Genomic DNA, 22,626 nt, shown 5'->3' on the forward strand with positions numbered 1-22,626 from the left:
ACACAGTCCAGAATATTATGTTTATAGATTATTATTAATGAATGTTTCTGTTCAACAAGTTGTTGTTAATAATTGTGTAAATTACATAAAATTGAGACTTTGATGGTGTATAATTTGCATAGTCCTCATCTCCAGGAGAAAGTGAGTGAATTATTTTTAAATATTTTTTATTATGTTTGTAAACAATTCAGAGATGACATAAATGACATTCAAAACTGTTGTATACAATACACAATTTGTATCAATGATATAAGAAATTAAAAGAAACAATGATTGATAAGAAAGATATCAAAGGAAAGATAAGAAAAGTTAGGGAAAAAACAGAGGGTGAGATATTAATTTATTGTTGTGGCAACGTAGTTCAATGAAGTTGCATCTGTGGTACAACCAGGGACGTACTGGTACTGAAATTCAGCCCGGGACTTTAAGATGGAGAGGCCTTTTACGCGAGTGCCCTTGGTGCACGAGCAGAAGGATTTTTTGCAGTTATTTTAATTCTAATAGTGTTTTTATGGTATAAAGAGAATCAGATTACGCTGAAGACCTTCAAGAAACTTTAAGATAACACCTGCCTCCTCAGGTTGTATAAGCAAATCACCACTGCACTGAACACAACCAGGTCAGCAAAACCTAATCTCGAACACACAAGTCACAGTATACTGCTAACTACCAGCATGTCATGTGTACAGTCAGTCGGAGTGATAAAATAGTTACAAATACTCACACATACCCACTCAGATACTCAAAAACTACAATGCAGTCCCATAAAATAGAGATTGTGTGTGTGTGTGTACTCACTTTCAACTCTCACTGGCTCAGCTTCCCCAGTGCTGGACCCTGCCTCTGCTTACTGATTGTACAGCTACATATGCATGAGAAGAACACAGCGGCGGTTTTGGGGAGGGGCCAACAGGGGCCGGTGCCCCTGTAAAACTGAACCCGGACCCCCCTGTGTCCCCCCCTCCAAACTAAAAAGCTTTGGTTAGGTATCGACCTGATGTGACAGGCGGAACAAATGCGTGTCGCACTTGGTTCCAGTCGGCCCCCTTGGAGCGTTACACGCCAGAAGCTCACTGACTGTTGCGCGCCGGGAAAAAGGGAATACGTCTACAGAACCGGAGTCATACAACAAGAATTACCGCTGAGATTTAAGGTAAGCAAAGCTAGTATCTTTTGTGTAACTGTTATAAAGTAAGACTTCTGGTCAGGTAATGTTGTTGACTGCTTTATTCTGAGCTTACACCGTTCACAGCAGACCACAGCAACCCTTCTTTTACTCAAACACTGAGCGTATTTTCCAGATTGAAACGTATCACTCTGCCTTCTCTCTTAATTATTTTACAATAGTAATAACACACTGTCAGTAACGTTTTTTATCGTCAGTAATGGTAACGGCGTTGTAAAGATGGAAAGAGGAATTTGTTAGAATCCGAAGTGAACATGTTCTCCAAACATTCCAGAAACAAAGAGGAAAGTTCAAACTTAGTTTGTTCAGAGATGAAGAAGAAGACTCTCCACACACTTTAGTTAACAGAACCCAGATGTAAGCACAAAGGCTCAATATATCACAACACAAATCCAAGAAAGCCAGCACCTATCATATGTAATATTTATATTCTGGTTTGCTGATGTTGTGTATTCCTCTCATTTGCTTTTTTGTCAATAGTTCAAAATGAGGAGAAAAAGGGACATTGCGTCCTATTTCTGCCCCCAAAAGAAAGATGAGAATTACAAGGCAAATGTTGAGACAGAGCCAGACAGAGATGCAGAGATGTGTGAGGAGGCTGAGAGAGCCACAGAAAGAGAGCCAGTGAACTTTGGAGAGATTAGCAGTAAGGCCACAGAGCAGGAACAAGAGCAAGATGAAGATCCTAATAGTGAAGACGAGCCTGAGGGAGACATACAAGTAGAGTTTGAGACGCAGACAGAGGATCCATGTGCATCCACAAGCACTGGACCATCAGGTTTGTGATGTGGAAAAAGAAAAGCATTTGCATAAAGTGTGAGAGAGAGAGAGAGAAATTAATCAATTACATAATTTAATTTTATGTTTAAATCATCTGTTATATGCACATTTCTTTCCCATAATTTTCTTATTTTCTGATTGATTTACTTGCTTTATTTGTCATTTGTAAATTTCCTGATTTAACTTTTATTATTGTACAGTATTTGCACATTTACAGTCATGCCAATAAAGCTTATTGAAATTTAGAGAGAGAGCAGCTTTAGGAAATGTGCACTTTAATGAATGTTCCGAACATTTACACAATACAGAGGGGATACCCTTTTATAATCATGTGTGGATTAATATAACAAGTTTACCTTTTCTTTTGTGTCTATGTGTTGTGTGTGTGAGAGAGAGAGAGAGTGTGTGTCTTCATAGAATATATATTTACATGTATTGGGTTTGTCTTTATCCACAGATATCAGCAAATGTAGAGAAGACCCACCGATGCAGCCAAACCTTAAATTGTTCCCAAGAACCTTGATGGGGGACAGAAGGAAGAGCTTCAAGGCAGCCTGGTACCACATCTACCCCTGGCTTGAGTATTCAAAAAACTCGGACTCTGCGTATTGTTACGCATGCAGACATTTTAGCCCTCCTAATAGTCCTGACACCGTCTTTGACTCGCCATCCGGATTCAAAAACTGGAAGAAGGCAACCTATAAAGTGGGGGGTTTTGCAATGCATGCAAGATCTGAGAGGCACAAACAAGCTATGGTTAGCTGGCGGGACTATCAGAAAGCTGCAGCAGCTAATGCAACACTGGTAAATGTCTTAAACAAGGAACACAACAGACAGATCAGAGAAAACAGGGAATACATAAAAACTATAGGGGAAGTGCTGCTACTTACTGCCACTCAAAACATGGCCCAAAGAGGTCACAATGAGTCTGTAGACTCTGATAACAGAGGGAACTTCATGGCAATTCTAGAGACAATTGCTAACCATGATAAAGCTGTTAAAAAAGGTTAACTTCATTTCATAATGCAAAGTATACAAGCAAAATAATCCAGAATGAGGTTCGAACTGAAATTGCAGAAGAAGTCTTCAGCATCATGGCTGATGAAACAAAAGATGTAAAGAAAAAGGAACAGATCTCTCTGGTGCTGAGATATTACTACAATGGAGCTATCCAGGAAAGTTTTCTCCATTTTGAGTCCACAGAGAAGCTGGATGCAGCAGGTCTTAGTGAGAAAATAATCCACATGCTAGAAAGTCATGGCCTACAGTACAAAAAGAACCTGGTAGGTCAAGCATATGATGGGGCTTCTGTCATGAGTGGTAAGCATTCTGGAGTCCAGGCAAGAATCAAAGAGCAAGCAAAATATGCTTTTTATATCCATTGTAGTGCCCACTGTCTAAACCTAGTTTTAGTAGATACAGTCAAAGCTGTCCCGGAGGCCGAGGAGTTTTTCTCTTTACTAGAGAAACTTTACGTGTTCACATCTGGATCAGCTGTTCATCCTAAATGGCTAGCTATACAAAGAGAGATGTATGAAGGGGCAGCAAGAGAGCTTCAGCGATTAAGTGACACACGTTGGGCATGCCGATTTATAGCTCTACGTAACATTATGGATCGACTGCCTGCCCTCAAGCGGCTCCTGCAAGAGATAGCCCAAGAACATAATGGTGAAAGATCCGTTGAGGCTCGAGGTCTGCTGGCACAGATAGATCTTGAGTTCATAGTGCATCTTGTTACTCTCCGTAAAGTGTTTGGAGAAACAAAACTTCTCTCTGATATGCTACAGGCCTCGACTCTTGATATTTCAAAAGCTGTAGATTTAGTTGAAGCTTTAGTTCAGACATTAAATGACTTCAGGCAGGAATTGTTTTTTGATGATGTTTGGGATGAGGTGTTGAACATTTCTGGACAATGTGATGCAACACAGCCACCGGCAAAACGACAAAAAAGCTCTAAACTCGGTGAGCACTGTGTGATGACAACTGTTGGTCAGAGAGAGTCGGAACGAGGTAAAGACGGGTTTCGCACAACCTTCTTCTACCCTATCATTGATCTGATGCTCAGTGAGATTAACAGGCGTTTTTCCAGGACAAACTGTGACATAATGAACAGCATCCAGGCTCTAAACCCTAAAAATGATGCATTTCTAAAAGAGACAGCTCTGTACTCATTTGCTCGATTGTATGATTCAAGTATTGAGGATTTGGGACATGAACTGCATCAGTTTAGCAGGATCTTGGACAGGAAAATACAGACCGGGATGCAGAGACCCTCCAGTACAGTGGAGCTGGTACAGTTCATTGAGCCATATAGAGAAGTTTTTTTTTAGCTCTACAGACTCTGCAAAATAGCCGTTGCGATCCCGGTGAGCACTGCTTCTTGTGAGCGGAGTTTTTCTTCTTTAAAGCTGGTGAAAACGTACCTCAGATCCACCATGAATGATGACAGGTTAAGCAATCTGGGTGTACTGAGCATTGAGTCAAGGAGGGCAAAGGCTTTAAATCTTGAGTCATTTGTTGATCGTTTTGCTAGAAATCACCAAAACCGCAGAATACAGTTGCTGTAATTTGAATTCCTATATAGGAAAGTAGACTGGGATACAGAGACCATCTAGACTAACCTTATAAAGGCTATAGTGGATGCACTTGTTTTATTTTGTTTTCATTGTCAGTATTGTTACTGAAATAAATACCAATACTTTGTTTTATGCTGAAATAGCTATGGTGAAGGCTTGAACACGGCATTGTTACTGAAGCCAACAAGGATGTTTTGTTTTGTTTGATTTCCTTGTAAATTGTAAAAAAAAAAAAAAAAAAAAATCAATAAAGACTTTGACTGCAACTGGAATACTTTGTGTTATTGTATTATTATGTATTATTTTTTTTGAATACTTGAACACTTTTGTCAGTGTTGAATGTGTCCCTCTGATAACAACCTTGGCCCCAGCCTGGCCCCCCCAGTAAAATTGGTCTTGAACCGCCACTGGAAGAACATCAGTAATAAATATGACTAAGAATAATACATTTTCTAATTCAATCTGTGCTTCAGTCAGGTTATTATCTAGTATGTGGAACTATTGGCATTTTATCCTATATGTAAATATGTAATATTGTGCTGTATTTTTCTATTTTTGTGTGTGTGTCCTTAATAAAGCTTTGATTGATATGCCTAATATGATTGCCTACCCAGCCCTGCACACTGCCCCTCTATCTGTCTGTTTCCTGGTTCCTGCTCCTCCTCTCTTCTCTTCCTGCTGCTGCTCCTCCTCCTCCTCCTCTCTCCTACTGCTGCTCCTCCTCCTCCTCTCTCCTCCAGCTGCTGCTCCTCCTCCTCCTCCTCCCTCCTCCTGCTCCTCTTCCTCTCTCATCCTCCTCCTCTCTTCTCCTCCTGCTGCTCCTCCTCCTCTCTCCTCCTGCTGCTCCTCCTCCTCTCTTCTCCTCCTCCTGCTGCTCCTCTTCCTCTCTTCTCCTCCTGCTGCTCCTCCTCTTCCTCCTGATCTTTAATTATGTAGCACATGTGTGTGTGTGTGTGTGTGTGTGTGTGTGTGTGTGTGTATGTGTGCAATAACAGAAAATAAAAACAATTAGCTTATCAAAGCAAATATTTGGAGACAGAAACAACCAACCTCCAAGGTATACAGGCCTAAAACTCCTAAAAACCTAAAACTGTCCTACCTCACATCACCAGCAATCTTTGGAGGAGTTTACTCAACTCTGCAACTGTCTATGACTCCATCGTTGTCTAATCTAGGATAGGACCTCTTTTTCTGTGCACAATAGCATGAATGCCTCAAGACGCTCCTGTGTCAGGGTGCTCCTCAGTCTGTTCTTTACAAACTTGAGTGTAGAAAAGGTCCTCTCACAGGCCACTTGACTGAAAGAGAGTGTAAGCAAGAACTTGTAGGCCAGTCCAATGACATGATAGGCATCAGTGAGGAGGTTGTATTTGGAGAGGATATGATAAACACAAATTGCACAGTCTTTACAGGAGGTGCAGCTGGTGTTATTCAGTTCCATGTCTTCTCCATCCTCTGTCTCTTCTGCAGTCCGGACAGTGTATGACTCCAAATGTGGCAACTTAAGTCTCTCCCACTGGTTGGCCAGACTACAGAGCTCGGCATTGAGCCTTCCAGATGTTGCTCTTTCATCGAACCTAAGGAGGCATTTACTGAGGTGTTTGAGTGATTCAGATGGAAGCCCCCTATCTCTTAGTGTACCAAAATTCCTTGGGTTGAGGCATGCAAAATCATCATAAAGAGCTCCATTTGCAGAATAGCGAGTCTGAATGCTCTGAGTCACTGTGTCCAAAATGACATTGTGCACCTTGATCCTGTACTGATCCTCTGTATTCAACAAATTTTCTTCCTCTGCTACTTCACCTGGCATGGACTTCTTCTTTCTGATTTTTCTTTTCAGGTAGAGACCCCTGAACCACCTCTTTAGATCCATTCTCCTCCAGTTAGCCTGTTAACCCATTCAACAAAGACATTTGTAGCTTTTGTGACACCATCCATGTCCCTGTTGCAGGAGGTATCTGGAGAGTGGTGAGGTAATCTCAAAGATTCTCAAGAATATCTGCGCTGTCAGCACCGTCTCATGCTTCAGTAGGGACTCCATGTACCCCTTAGCTCTTGCTCTGACATGTGCTTTGATTGACATATCTTCCACTATCCTTTTCGGTGTTATGATTAAATCAACATACAGAGCATTGTCAGGGTTACCAAAACAGCCAAATATCTTGCTTAGGGCCTGGTCCTTGGCCCACCATCTTCTCTCCCCGATAGGAGACAGCCGTCTGTGTCGCTCGTCATCACTCACTTCCTCCCACATTTTCATACGCTTGTATGAGTCCTTGATAAATACAGCAACATCGTTCACTATGGAGAAAAGGGATGCACTTTCTATCACAGCACTCGTGGTGTCTCCCAGAACAAGATTAAGCACATGTGCATAGCACCAGATGTGCACTTGGTTAGGAGACTCTGATGACAGCAAAGCAGAGAAGCCCTTGTACTGGCCTTGCATGTTTGCAGCTCCATCTGTTGAGTTGCCAACACAGTTCTTAAGCTCAATATCCACCTTTGCCAGAGTTTTTTTAAGTAGCTCCACAAAATACTCTCCAGTTGATGACTCACATTCAACCACACCTATGAGCTTCTCATGGACCACATCAGTCACATATCTGAGGATAACAGCACACTGGTCTGTGGAGGTAACATGTGGTGTCAATCTGCAGAGAAAACATTCCTGCTTGCCTTACTTCCCTTGAAATGCTTTCTTTGATTAAGTGGCTGATTACATCAATCACTTTGTTGACAGATGTTTTAGAGAGCAGTGTAACGAAAGATCCTCTGCCTTTAACCCCGGTCTTATTTAGGCTTTTGCTTTTTTGCACACATTCATTTACATATTCTTGCAGAGAGACATCAAATTTGCTCAGCAGAATGATCATTTCCAAGAAGTTTCCATGATCAACCGCAATGTTGTCCCATGTGTATGCAGCTTCAAATTTGGTGCCTCTATAGCTAAGACCACACTTTCCGATGACTTTTATCACTTCAATGACACGGTCCATGACTTGGCGTTTCTTTCTGACTTGGTCACGGTGAAGAGACACTTGTTTTCCACTAAGTAAGCTTGCTATGTCTGCTTGACTGGCCATCATCTCCGTGAACTTGGTTTCTTTCGTGCTCTGATGTACATGCTTCCAGGCTGTCATTCCCCCCTTAATGAATGCACTTTCATTTGCAGATGGCTTTGCATATGCCAAACATACTGTGCAGTACAGTGAGTTTTCTTTCTTACAGTATGTGAGCCACTTTTTCATAATACCATCTTTGGTATGATAGATACTCGTGCCTTTTCTGGGGGGTTGTTGAGGGTGGTAAGAAAAAAAAAGATCAAAATCTTTGGAGGCCGGGCGTGTATAAAAATCAAAGCCCTCATATTCAGCTCTGTGTAGGTCTATCCCTGGCACATCTTCACCTGTGTTGGATCCTGCCTCTTTCTGTACTGGTTGTACTGCATGAGAAGAACGTGACGTCACTATCTCTTATTCTATCTATGCATAATATGATTGCCTACCCAGCCCTGCACACTGCCCCTGTACCTGTCACTGTTTTTGTACTGGTTCCATTCTCGTCCTCCTCCCGCTCTGCTTTCTCTTGCTGCTTTTCTTCCTCCTGCTCCTCCTCCTTCTCTCCCTCCTCATCAATATGACTGCAGGGGTCATCATCAACCTGTCCCTCTCCATCACTGACCTTAACAGCTAATAGGCAAGGCAAGGCAAGTTTATTTATATAGCACATTTCATACACAATGGCAATTCAAAGTGCTTTACATAGAAGAAATTAAAATAATAAAAAGAAATAAGAATAATTAAAACAGTTTAGAAAAATAAAAATAAAATACAGTACAGTACAAACAGTCGGACGAGCGTTGGCACAGTGCTCATTCATTAAATGCATAGCTAAACAGATGTGTTTTGAGTCTGGATTTGAAAGTGACTACTGTAGGAGCACATCTGATCTCCTCTGGAAGCTGGTTCCAGCTGCGGCTGGCATAATAGCTAAAAGTGGACTCGCCATGTTTAGAGTGAACCCTTGGTATTTCTAGCTGATATGATCCTAGTGATCTGAGTGATCTGTTGGGTTTATATTCAGTGAGCATATCTGCAATGTATTGAGGTCCTAGGCCATTGAATGATTTATATACCAGTAATAATACTTTAAAATCAATCCTAAATTTAACTGGGAGCCAGTGTAAAGACCTGAGGACTGGTGTGATATGTTCATATTTTCTGGTTCTGCTCAGAATCCTGGCGGCAGCGTTCTGTATGAGCTGCAACTGTCTTATGGTCTTTTTGGGAAGGCCAGTGAGGAGTGCATTACAATAATCCACCCTGCTGGTGATGAAAGCATGAACAAGTTTCTCTAAGTCTTGTCTGGAAACAAAGCATCTAATTCTTGCAATATTTTTCAGATGATAGTATGCTGATTTAGTTATTGCTTTGACATGACTACTGAAACTAAGGTCTGACTCTAGTGTCACACCAAGATTCCTGACTTGATTTTTGGTTGTTTGACCCCTAGAGTGAAGGTATGCGTTCACCTTGAGAACTTCATCTTTGTTTCCAAACGCAATGACTTCAGTTTTGTCTTTGTTTAACTGAAGAAAGTTTTGACACATCCAACTGTTGACTTCATCGATGCATTGGCACAGGGAGTCAATGGGGCTGTAATCGTTAGGCGATAGGGCTAAGTAAATCTGTGTGTCGTCTGCATAGCTGTGGTAAGCAATTTGGTTCTTTCTCATTATTTGGCTCATTGGGAGCATATACAGGTTGAACAGGAGTGGCGCAAGAATTGAGCCTTGAGGGACTCCGCATGTCATGGATGTCCACTCAGACTTATGGTCTCCTATACTCACATAATAACCTCTCCCATCTAAGTATGACCTGAACCATTTTAGGACTATCCCAGAAAGCCCCACCCAGTTTTCCAGCCTGTCCAGAAGTATGTTATGATCGACAGTGTCAAATGCAGCACTGAGGTCGAGTAGTACCAGCACCGATAATTTGCCTGAATCAGTATTTAAGCGAATATCGTTTATTATCTTTATGAGCGCTGTCTCTGTGCTGTGGTGCGGTCGGAAACCAGATTGAAAATTGTCAAAGTATCCATTCGAGCATAAGAATTTGTTCAGCTGATTGAAGACAACTTTTTCAATGATCTTGCCTATGAAAGGAAGATTTGAGATCGGCCTATAGTTGCTTAATATGGTCTTATCCAGATTGTTCTTTTTCAGGAGGGGCTTGACAACTGCAGTTTTCAGGGAGTTTGGAAAACTCCCAGAGAGAAGTGAAGCCTTTACCACTTCTAGAAGATCTGCTTCTAAACTGTTTAACACACTTTTGAAAAATGATGTGGGAAGTGTGTCAAGAGGGTAGGTTGATGTTTTAAGGTGCTGTACGGTTTCTTCCAAAATTTTGCCATCAATTTCTTTGAAATCAGACATAGTAGCTACTTTCTCAGGTGGTTTGATCTGTCTGACCCCAGTGCAACTCAAGGATGTGCTGATCACCTTTCTGATATTATTGATTTTCTCAGAGAAGAAAGAAGCAAACTCACTGCACTTGCTGTCTGAGAGCATTTCACTGGGAATCTGGCTTGGGGGGTTTGTCAGTCTCTCTACAGTAGCAAAAAGAGTGCGTGTGTTGTTTAAATTACTGTTTATAATATTTGAGAAGAAAGTCTGTCTAGCTTTGCCCAGTTCCATATTGAAACCAGGAAGGCTGTCTTTGTAGATGTTATAATGGACTACAAGTTTTGTCTTCCGCCACATGCGCTCTACTTTTCTGCATTGTCTTTTCATATTTTGCACTGCTGTTGAGTTTCTCCAAGGTGCTTTTTGTCTGCCACTCTTCTTCCTGACTTTAACAGGAGCAATATCATCAAATACACTTTTAACTTTTGAGTTAAAAGAATCAAGGAGAAAATCAACAGAGTCTGCAGATATGCTTGGTGTTAAGGATATAGCCTTCATAAATAGTACACTAGTGTTCTCATTTAAGCATCTCTTCTTGATAGACACAGATCTAGCTTCAATGGCAGGAGAGATCAATATATCAAAGAAAATACAGAAATGATCAGACAGTGCTACATCCTTAATAACAATCGATGAAATGTTTAGACCCTTACTGATGAGTAAATCTAGAGTGTGTCCACGATTGTGTGTGGGTCCATGTATATGCTGAGTCAGATCAAAAGTTTTTAAAACACTTTTGATTTCTTTTGCCATATTGTTCTCTGCACTATCTATATGGATGTTAAAATCTCCAGCAATGGCAAAACAGTCAAACTCTGAGGTAATTGTTGATAACAGTTCTGTAAAGTCCTCAGCAAAGGCTGGAGAGTATTTTGGAGGCCTGTAAATAATGATAAGTAAAATGCGTGGAGCACCTTTTAACACAATACACAGATATTCGAAAGACAAGTAATTCCCAAATGATATTTGCTTACATTGATAAATATCTTTTAAAAATAAATCACTTCTAGTCAACGACTTAATAACCACAAACAATCTGGATTTTATGCTTCTGAATGAAACCTGGCTAGAAGACAGCTGCAGTGCAACAATCCTCAATGAAACAGCCCCTCCTAACTTTACTTTTATGAGTGTCTGCAGAGCTGTTAAGAGAGGTGGGAGTCTAGCTGCTCTCTTTAAGTGAGCGGATGTTAAAGAGTGCTAACTTAACAGACTTACTTTTCCCCACAGCAATATTAGTTTGACGTGTAATAGGCACCAGATTAGTTAGGTTTGCTGTACGGCTATTGAAGGCCTTAGACTTTCTATCTTGTAATAGAACATCAATAGAGAAAGATACAGGCACACTGGGTTCCCGCTTGTTCTGTAAACATTTGAGAAAGTTACTGTTATCAAAACGGGGACCCGACACATATCACTGAGAGCTGGTATCAGTTGTTTTTGGTTCACCTCGAGCAGATGGTGTATACATACAGACATTCCTTGCTTATAGACCTTATGTAGCCCCGCCCCTTTTCAGTGCTGCGCTCATTGTCTTTTGACTTCCGGTCTGTATTTTCACAGCGATTTTGCGTGTTTATTAATGAACGGCTCGTTTTAATATCTTCCCGGTCGACTGACATTTGTTTAGTCATGTACTTTAAACATTACAGTCCTCATGATAACTTTCGTCAACTTTACATTAAGTAAATCCACTTCAAAAGCTAATTACTCCTGGACAGCAATGCCATAGAATTATACAGAGCGACCGCAAAACGGAAGTTAAAAGACAATATTCTAAAGATGGCGGCGCCCTCGTTTCTCTGGCGCATAAGGTCTATAGAAGGATGTTGTCTGTGTGTGATGACACATTGCAAACTGCTGTTTATAATATATAATATATCTATAAATATATAATATTTATTACATGGCTTGGTTGAATTATAATGTAGAATGCTGTCTGTTATTTCTTGATAACAGACCACTGCTAAGTATAACACACCGTTGCCATGCAAAGCAGAGCGTTGCCATGGACACGCAGGATTCTAACCGTAGAGACGGTGTGGTGAACAAATGTGACCAGTCACGGAAAGTAGGGACACAAGTCCGGGGCATTTTGAGTTATTCGCATATTCTGAAAGTGTAGTATTCAAGCTTTCCAACGATGTGTAACACATGGAAATCTGATTATATTTGGAGAAGTTGTGGCCATTTGAAGGTAGGCACTAAAAAAAACTGAAATGGTAGAAATCTGCTTCTAAAGATTGGCAAGTTCTCACCCTTCTGGGAATGACAATAGGGCTCATTTACATCTCATTTAGATAAGTCATACCCCCTGTAAAGCTCCCCCATCTCCCCCTCCCCCCTGAATGTACCAATTCTACAAATTCTCTAAATAAAACATCTCCAGTTAACTGGCAGAGCATTCATTTCGTTCGTTTTTTAAATAAGATACTAGCGCTGAAATGTGTTTTTTTTTTAATCAAGTGATCAAAGTGCTCGTTGCCACTGCGATCAGTGGCGCAGATACAGTGTTTACTCGTGTGGCTCGCGCACACACTGCATTGTCTTCACTCGACGCGCGCTTCAATCCGTTGCGGATACTCTCTATTCGTTCTGTTGAAATAACAAAATAATTCAAACGTTTGCGTGTCCCTGCTTGATATACAACCACTTATGAACATAATCGTTTTGATGAGAGAAAAAAACCTATACGAGAAAAAAAAAAAAACCTATACAAGGGCGGATTCGAACTCTCAACCTCTGACATGGCTGGTAAAACACTGACAAAGCTCTACCACTGTACCATTCATATACACATTGATAATACAGGCGGATCTATGTATTGGCACTGACAACATGTATTAGGCTACATTTCATTAAACGACAAATTAAACCCCATGTAACCTACTATTTAAATCGATTGCTGGACATCGTAATGTTATTGGCGTCCATCTTCATCGAATCAGATAGAGCCGACCAGAGCGCTGCATAATAAGTAGCCACGCCGGCTTATTCAGTATGGAAATACGCACCGACAATGACACGCCCCTACTGCGTGCTAGAATCTCAGAAAAACAAGCCGATTTCAACATAAAAATGTACGCTTTTAAATATACCAATACTGCTATCTCAAACATGGAGAGGCTTCTTCGTGATCTCAACTAACAGATTCTGCAAAAAAAACGAAAATCACCAATTTTGAAAAAAAACGCTTCTTTCTCATTTTGCTCGAAAGTTGTGCTGCCGACTTGTGTCCCTGGTTTCCGTGACGGGTCACAAATAAATCCTACTGAAGAGATGAGTCTGAGCTTAGGACCCAAGCAATCGGATTGGTTCAAAGCACGTTTTATGGGTAATCGCTTTAGTGCCTGGTTACAAATCATACAAAATCACTTTATTATAGGAGACGTTTGTACTACGTTATAACGAGTCATTAATGTATTTTAACTTATATGTTTCAGAAACTAGTATTTAACCGAAGCTATAGATTGTGAAATTAAACATTTCATGTTGTTAGTGTGTTTTTTTAGTTAGCTTAGATAGTAGCATAGCATACAGCTAACGTTATCCGATGATCGTGCTAGCTGAGCTTTACCTAAGCTTATACTGCCCTGATACTGCCTTACCGTATTCACAGTAATTCGTAATGCAATTATAATTATGTCATTATTTTTTATCGTAATAATCAGCACAATATGTTATAAGTAGACAGCTCACGTTAGCTACAAGTTATCGAAAGAACAGATTTAGATCAGGCATACTAATGGGGTCCTAAGCTCGGACTCATCTCTTCAATAGGACTCATTTGTTCACCACACCGGAACGGACTATTTTCTTTAGCGGAAGCAATACAATCGTTTTTAAATCAATAAATATGGAACCACTGTATATCCTGCACTTGCTGCTATTGCACTTCTGGTTAGACCTAAACTGCATTTCGTTGCCTTGTACCTGTACTTGTGTAATGACAATAAAGTTGAATCTAATCTAATCTAATCTAAACTCCTTTTTAAATCAATATTTTGTGTCAAATTATTGATTTATTTGGTCGGTAGCCATGTAATAAGCGGAATAATGTAGATCCCGCTTTGCGTCGGGGTCCTGATCAGCCTGTCGGGGTTGTATTCACTATAACAACCGCCTCACTCTACATTATCCTTTACATAATATATATGCCTATATTTAAATGCAAATATAAATAATTTCAGTGTATAATAAATGCATCACTAATCGTGCACCTGTCCTGTCCATGCTGCTGGGTCCTTCCTCATCTGCACTTCCTGCCACAGCACCCTTTTCACTGCGGAAAAGGTCTGTTAATTTGGCGCATTTAGCTGCCTGTTCTGCCAACATTTTTTTCTTTTTCATTCTTATTTTTTCGGCCCCACCCATTTCTTTCTCTTCTTTCCTTCTTTTTGCCATTTTTACCGTCTGTTGCATTCACACAAACCCAAACCTAACCAAAAGTAAACTCCTTTGATCGGCGCCTTTGAGCCAATCGGATGTCAGGAAAAACGAGGATCAGTCCAAGATGGGAGAGGCCGCTCGTATCCCCCCTCAAGATTGGAAGTATTGGTTTGGCCCGGTCTGAAACACACACACAGTGTCTACACAGCGTTCCGCTGCAGCTGAGCAGCCGGCCAGGCCGGTAGCGTATCATAAAAAAAATGCGTTTACTACGCATGCGCAAGGGTTCACGACACCAACTTCATTTACGTCTCTATCCAGAATGCCGGTGTTGTGCCAAGCACTTAAACAAATGCTCAATGTCATTTGTTTTATCAGTGTACAGTACAATATTTTGAATTATTATTTTCTTGTGTCTTGTTCTTCTTGTGTCTCACTTTTGTAATCTCGTTGTATAACGTTATGTGTTCTGTAAAATATATATATTTTTTTAAACCCTTGAAGAAATGCTGTGCTTATTGACGTTAGGGATACAGTCAGCATATAACCAGAGACAATTTATGTAACGTTACCATCTATATTTACACAACGCACACATACACTGCATATCAAATCTGCCGCCTTTTCAAACAGTAACGTATTTTGGCGGTCAAAAATAACGTTAGCATCAAGACAGAGATTTGTACATTTCTAAAGTTACTCCATAACTTTAAAGTAAAATATAAGTACATATGCCACGTTTATGTGCCTTCTATGGGTGCAATAACAGAGTGGGATGTGGGCGATCCTTTTTCGCCTTCTCAAAGAAGAATAAAAGGTAACATCTTAAATATTTTAACCATTAACGTTAGACTCCCGGTAACGTTAGCTTGCTTACTATTGTCATTGTATATCTTGCTAGTCTAGGCTAACGTGCCACATAGCTAGACCATATAGCTAAAAACACAGTTCAGATACACTTATCAGAGAAGACATTTAAAACGCTTATCTCTATGGTGCTCTACTCAGGTTTAAGCATTTAACATGGATTTGTTCATGAACGAGTTAGTTACTTTGCATAAAGCACCTCTCATTTTAGCCTTAATATTAGGCAATGAAATGTCAAGTAATATAAAAACAAAATACATTTGGTCCCACTATGAAATACCACATGAAGAATAAGCCTGACACAGCATTCTGATGATGTATTTTATTACAATATTAATCAACACAGGAGACAGAAATGGCTTCATAATGTGAGGAGGGGATTTGTCCTCCCACATGACAAAAACAGAGGCAGAAAGGGGAGGATATGTGGTCTGTGAAGATCATTTCAGGCCAGAGGACCTAATATCAAAAGTATGGTCAATATTGTTCTCCATTATTTAAATATAAGCAGGTTTGCACTTTATCAGTAATAACAATGTATTGTATAGACAGAGACTGATAAACACTGTGTTAATGTAGTAATGTGTAATGTACCTGTATAAAGTTACCATTTTTTTTTAAGGGTAAAAGAAAGCGGCTGGCTCCCAAAGCCATCCCTGTCCTTTATCGGCGGCACACCCCTGTACAACAGGAAGGAGGTACCCAAATACAGTGAAAAAAATGCCCATAGAAAAGGGATTCACAATCATATTCATGGACCCCCTGCCCCCTTATGTTTTGTTTTCTTTCTTTCCAAGCACATGATAGTGAATAAGTGTAATTAAAAGTTTTTTTAACTTTGTTTAAATATTGTGTATTGTTCTTTATCATCTTTTCAATGATTTATTCAGTCAGGTTTACAGAGCAGGAACAGATATACAACATGTAGATTTCACCAAAACTGTATGCATCAATACTGTGTGTAATATGATTAAAGATTCTGAGGTACATACCGGTGTTCATGAAGTGGTGCCATTGCAAGACACTCCACAGTGTCAAGTGGTTGTGGCAGAGTTACTTAAAGTCCCTGTAAAGGCAAAAAAAAAAAAAAATTCTAAACACATTATAAATGTTAGAAATGTATTGCTAAAACATATTACAAAGACTGTGAACTGTGAAGTACTGAATTGTGGAGTTAGACCGTTAAACAGTTTTTCACCATTGCTGTGTTCCGGATTTTTTGGGCGGGGCTAAAACGGGGGCTCGATGACGCACTGGAGCCCCTGAGCTCCTGGACACGCCCCTACTTGATGACGCATTGGAGCCCCTGACGCTGCCCCTCCCCTAACAATATAGCACATTCATTCACATCAGTTTGCCGATCGCGAGTTACTGTCAGTACTATTAGTTACTACAGCCTACAGTTTGCTAGCTAGCTATGCCTTCGTCACGGAAATGCGTACTACCTGGATCCGAAAAACGATCACATCAAGAAGAGGTGGATTAATTTTGTGAAGAGCCACCTTGATGGAGAGCTTAGGATCACCGCCAAAATCCACCTCTGTAGTGATCATTTTACACAGGATAGTTTTATAAACTTTTGTCGGAGACAACTGGGATTCACTGACAATCCGCTGTTACTGGTGAATGGTGAACCGATTATCTCCCGCCTCTGCCTTCATCCTCCCGTCGTGCCGACAACTGGTGCCATCGTCGGCAGTGCGTGCCCACCAATGAGTGTAAGTTGCCTTGTGTGCTTATGTTATAATTATAGTAGGTAGTCCAGGCTCGAACATGTATGGATTTGTAAAACCTAGGAGCATCCATTCCGGCTGTAGCGGTGACAGTTGAGTGTGGCGACGGCAGCTTTCCCGCGAGTGGGCGTGGTTTCAGCGCAGCCAGCAGACACGCCCCCAGCGTTTGAGAGCAGAGACTACTGCTCATTTTTTCAAGATTTTGATAGCTTATTTTATGTACTTGCCGGCTTTTTTTATCATTCAAATTTGGCTGGGTGGCTAATAACACCTTTTTCTGTGGTGTGACAAACTCAGAAAACATACTTAATTTTGACTTTACAGGGACTTTAACCCTCTGGGGTCTAAGGTGTTTTTGGGGCCCTTGGGATGTTTTGACATGCCCTGACATTTGTGCTTTTTTCAGTTATTTATAAACATGATAATGGCAAAGGTGTAAATTCACTCTATATAGCACAAACAGGGCTACCATAATATGTGAGCAACATGAATGTAGATGTTTGTATTTTTAAGAGAATAATGTTTATGCGTGGTTATTGGAAAAAATAAAAATGAAAGTTGCTGAAATAAGACCACAAAACTCATACTAAATATGTGTCAATAAGACTTTTGACTAATGGATGTTGTCGCTTCGAGTTCTGGCTTCAAAATTATGTGAAAATAGTCTTGCTTTATCGTTCACAAAAAACAATACATTGATTTAAATTGTGTAAAACAGGTTTAGCTTGGAAAGCCAATATGTGAGGGGGGCGTAAAGGGCGAGTAGTTTACACCTGAGAATACAATGTCCCACCCACTCTGCATAATGAGCCATTCATTCAGGTGTGACACTGACTGAGCCACAATGCAAGGACAAAAGATATATTTAGAAGAAGACTTATATTGACCATTTAAGATTTTGCTTACATCTATCTTGTAAATATGTTTTGCTATTTTATTAAAAAGGTTACAATTACAACAATAATTACAATTTCAACAATATTTCAAGTGTACTCTTTCTTTGTAAAAAAATGATTATAGGCCTACATTTTATCATATGTATTCATTAGTTTGAATATAGCCAACATTGGAACAGCTAACATCTTAGTTGATGACTTTATTTTTGACAAAAATAGTATTATATATATATATATATATATATATATAACATATGAGCAGAAATTGCTAAACAAAAGCTTATTTGATGTGGCAGTATATTCTACAGTAAAAACTGTACCCAAATCTAGTCAACAAAATGTTGTCTTTCATATTTCGCCTGACTGTAACGTTGTTTTTATGAAATATTAGGGCATATAAATGTTAATTTGCAGTTTAATACGTTGCTTATACAAATAGCCTACATTTTATTTCAACATATTTCAGTCGATTTTTACTCATCTCAGTATAGCAATACAGTTTGCTAAAACATCATCATTCATTCACACACAGAAAGCAATTTAAATTTAAACGGTCTTTTTGCGAGCTGTGGTAAACAGCACGCATCTCTGCCGTTCATTCATTCACAAACAGAAACGCGATTCACTTGAGAAGGAAAAAAACTTACTACAGTATTCCTCAGCTCAGTCGGATCCTTGCTCCTCGAAATACCCGCACTTCTGAGGTACATTTTCCATTATTATTATTCCTCACAGCGCTGCGAGACGGTGTAAACAAGTAATGATCTGAATAAACTTGTGTTTTCTCGAGCTGATATGGGGGCGTTCACAGGTTTGCGTGGATTGCCTCATTCATTTGCGTTTGAATAGCGTGCGCTCTCCGTGGGCGGGGTCACATAAAAAATAATTAGATAAGATGAGAACGACTGACATCTCGCTCTTTTCTTATAGATTACATGAACTGAGAATATTTGTTTTTTATATAAATTACTTCATTTAAAAGAAGAGAATTCAAGCTTCATGCCTGTGTGTCTGTATGTCTGTTTGACTGAGTATTCGCTGAGTTATTGTTCAGTTTCGGACGCGTTTCAGAATGGACTTCACTGACAGAGAGAAGGCAGAACTCGCTTCGTGTTTATTTTTCTTTATTTGGCAAAAAGCACAACACTTTGTTTTTATTGTGAGTATACAATAAAAATAATACACATTTAACAGAATCGATTGATATATGAAACTTGTTTGTAATATCAAAGTCAACAGAGCAAAATTAATCTCTTTTGAACTGATAAAAAAAAAAGCGAGCTGGTATCGCCGGCGATACCGCCGACCCCAGGGGGTTAATGAGAAAGACAAGGTGAAATGGCATTAGTGATCGCTGCATATCCAACATGCTTTACTCATAGAAACTGTATCATATTAACATCCTATAATATATTTACAGAAAATCAAGGCACTTAAAAGGCTCCTGCAGGGAGAGAGGGCCAAAATGTGGCAGCTCAAGTTCCGTATGAACTTTAAAAAAGAAAACTCCAAAAACAGTACGTAAGCAGTGTAATAGCACAAGTCGTGATAATAAAATGTAATGTACATAACTGTAAATATTCCAGTCATTTTACTTGCAGACTGCAACATCAGCAGACAGCAGGAAAGAGCAGGGAGTCTTATCAGCCACTGGCCACTGACTGCCTTCCAAAGGCAACCAAAGATTTCTTTGAGATGCAAATTGCCATGGGCAGGGTGATACAGATTGCAGAGATACAAGACCAGCGAGAAGGATTTGGCAGTCCAACTGTTCCACCACAGCCCAAGGTGCTACTCTGAACTCCAGAGAGTATTTAAGCTGCCCAGTAAAACAACTCTAAGGAGGCACGTAATGGGCAGTCTGGGGAGCTTTGATGTGAGTTAAAAACATAATGCATTGACACACCCTCTACTTATGCCGCGTAACTCATCCCACATAAACTTGCGCTATTCTGACATCATGAGTGCACAAATCCAAATACACGTTTGCAACTTTAGTATAATCATGAATGTCATCGCAGAGTATGCAAGAATTAACACAGAGCAATACTTCCATTTATTCTGTAGCCTGGATTTCTGCATGGTGTTCTTGCAAAAATTAAAACAAAAACAAAGACCATGACAAAGGAAGAGAAGATGTGTTCCCTTGTGCTGGACAAAATGTCTATAAAAGGCCACCTTGACTACAACAGGAAAACAGACTCAATTGATGGTCTTACACCAGATGGCTCCCAGGCTCGTCGGCTATGGTGTTCCTGGCTAGGGCCATAAATGGAAAATGGAAGCAGGTCTGCAAAATATAAATGGGCACAATGTACAAACAGTACAGTAAACATTTGGAAGCATCCACAAAGTTCAGAAACACTACTATGTGTGTACACTCAGAAGAGTAGATACATGTACAAATATTAAAAACATCTTTCCTCCCTCTCACTTCACCTTTTAGGCAATCGGCTATTTCCTGTGCAAATCTGCCATGCCAGGTGAGGAGATTGCCAGGAAACTGAGGGAAGCTGTCACCCACCTCGACAGTGCTGGACTGAATGCATGTTGTGTATTACATAGTGAAAAACAGAATGCCAAAATAAAAGGTGATTGATCCTTAATAACTTACATCTTACTTTCAGGTCAAATGCATTGTCTGTGACCAGGGGTCCACAAATGTGAAGGCCATGAGAGCCCTTGGTGCTTCCTTGGACATCAATGAGGATGGCAATGGATCACACTGCATCCTACAAAGACAAATTCCACTCATATTTGATGTTCCACATCTTGTAAAATCAATCCGGAACAACTTTAAAAGACATTCACTGAATGTAAAAGAAACTTTAACAACATTTTAAAATTTGCATTCACTTTCATCACTGTAATGATTACAATCATTGTAATTATGTCCTCTAAGGTTGGGGGACATGATCTGACATGGAGACACCTGGAAGATTTTTTTCAACCAGGACAAAAGTGTTATTCGGATGGCTCCTAAACTGACAGAGTGGCATATTCACTTGCCTCCATTCACCAACATGAGGGTCAAACTGGCCACTCAGGTCTTCAGCCACTCCGTAGCAGCTGGTACAGCTACACAACTTATTATCTACAACAAAAACACACAAAAAATATAATACACTGAGAAACATCTGATTATTCTCCCCTGACATTCACAAGGCATGCAGACCATGGTGCTCCACCATAAACTCACAGAGGATGCTCTTCACACAGCCAAATTTGCAGAGGACATGGATAGGCTCTTTGACATCCTCAATTCCAGGTGGAACTAAAATACACAAGAACAAACAAAATATGCACAAACATGGTTCTATTAAAGTGTGCACAGTGTGTGTACATGTATCATTCAAACTGAGGTCATAAATTGTGAGATTGTGTGTAGGCTACTTCTATAAATCACCAAAATTAAAATGGTTCCGCAGGAGCATGAGAGACAGTAAATGGTGGAGGAGGCCGCTTTGTGCCAACACCACCAGGCTCCAATATCTCCAGAACAGCATCAACTGGATAAAGTCCTGGAAATTTGGGTAAGCCTTGGGGTAAACTCCAAGGTGAGTTACTAAGATGAGTATGGTACCTTAAAACTCACAGACCAATCCTTTTAAGGTCTGGAAAAATACCACCATGCAAGATGGGACTGGTGATCAGCATCCAGAGTATCCTGATGCTTCACCAGCAGCTGATGTCAGAGGGGGTGAAATATCTTTGCACATCCAAGCTCAACCAAGACTGCCTGGAGGTATTAAAGCTGATTTTAGTGATGTTCTGCCTAGGGTTGGGCCGATGGACGTTTAGCCGGCATCGCAATTAATTATTATATGTATTTTAAATTATTAAATTAAATTATATGTATTTAAATGTCTGAAACCTAAAATAAACATTATGTGGTTAAAAACACTGAACAGTTGTGATATAGCCTATGACAAGCGCTGAGCGCGTCCGTCTTTGGCTCAGCGCCAGCCACAGCGCAAAAGCACAGGTTGAATATGGCAGTTATGTCACGTCACTGTACATTCGCTCCTTAGTGGTCAGCTGCTGCAGAGCGTGCCAGAATCGAAATTGCTGATGAGATAAAGAGGAAAATATCTAGTGGAAAATGAGAATGTTACGTAACCCCTCTCCTCCCCTCCCTCCCGCCCGATGTCATCGTACATCGCGATGTTTCACAGTAGACATCGTCTGATGCCAAATTGGTAGACATCGCCCAACCCTTGTTCTGCCCCAAGCAGTTGAGTACAGTTATACTGACAACAATGCACTTACCTCTCTTTGTAGAACCTGTTCTCAGTCATCAGAGGAAAGGGAGGACACCGCTTTCACCCCACTACCAGGGAATTTGCTGCAGCACTAAGGAGTGCATCAGTGGCCAACATCATCAGCTTGCAGGGCAGTGCTACAAACTGCATTCCTGATAATGCCACTTAGTTGTTGCAGTCTACTCCTGTGAGCTGCAGGGTGTTTGGTGTTTTTAGCCCCCAACGGCGCCTTCCAGGCAGTGAGGGGATGGGTAGGTTTAAGGTTGAGGTTAGGGTTAGCTGCCTGGAAGGAGCCATTGGGGGCTAAAAACACCATCGAGCGAAATGCAGTGAGCAGGTATGGCCAGTGTATAACTCTTTATTACTGGAAGGGTACACACAATAATATCATGACAATCCCAATCATGTCATACCAAAATAATTAAGCCGCCCCAATACTTTAGTAAACAGTTGTAGTTGTTACGTAA

The 22,626-nt window shown here is 40.4% G+C and overlaps 2 protein-coding genes and 1 long non-coding RNA gene across 3 annotated transcripts in view; 1 reads left to right on the forward strand and 2 right to left on the reverse strand.

The window, feature by feature from the left end:
- The window catches only part of LOC311289381, a 174,932-nt gene that overhangs the window by 16,613 nt on the left and 135,693 nt on the right, over positions 1–22,626 (reverse strand). The window lies entirely within an intron of this gene.
- LOC311289969 (zinc finger MYM-type protein 1-like) lies at positions 1,063–4,764 on the forward strand. Its single transcript, XM_084408242.1, has 2 exons — positions 1,063–1,153; positions 2,424–4,764. Exon 2 carries the CDS (start codon positions 3,061–3,063, stop codon positions 4,294–4,296), a length of 1,236 nt encoding a protein of 411 aa, XP_084264368.1. The 5' UTR covers positions 1,063–1,153; positions 2,424–3,060; the 3' UTR covers positions 4,297–4,764.
- LOC311290084 (uncharacterized protein) lies at positions 20,142–21,492 on the reverse strand. The gene is made up of 5 exons (XM_084408377.1): positions 21,304–21,492; positions 21,097–21,171; positions 20,907–20,991; positions 20,512–20,629; positions 20,142–20,187 (listed from the first exon to the last, which is right to left on the reverse strand). The coding sequence occupies exons 1-4, from the start codon at positions 21,401–21,403 to the stop codon at positions 20,521–20,523; spliced, it is 369 nt and encodes a 122-aa protein (XP_084264503.1). The 5' UTR covers positions 21,404–21,492; the 3' UTR covers positions 20,142–20,187; positions 20,512–20,520.

This window comes from Rutilus rutilus, assembly GCF_951802725.1.
Source record: "Rutilus rutilus genome assembly, chromosome: 4".
In the NCBI taxonomy this organism is placed as follows: domain Eukaryota; kingdom Metazoa; phylum Chordata; class Actinopteri; order Cypriniformes; family Leuciscidae; genus Rutilus; species Rutilus rutilus.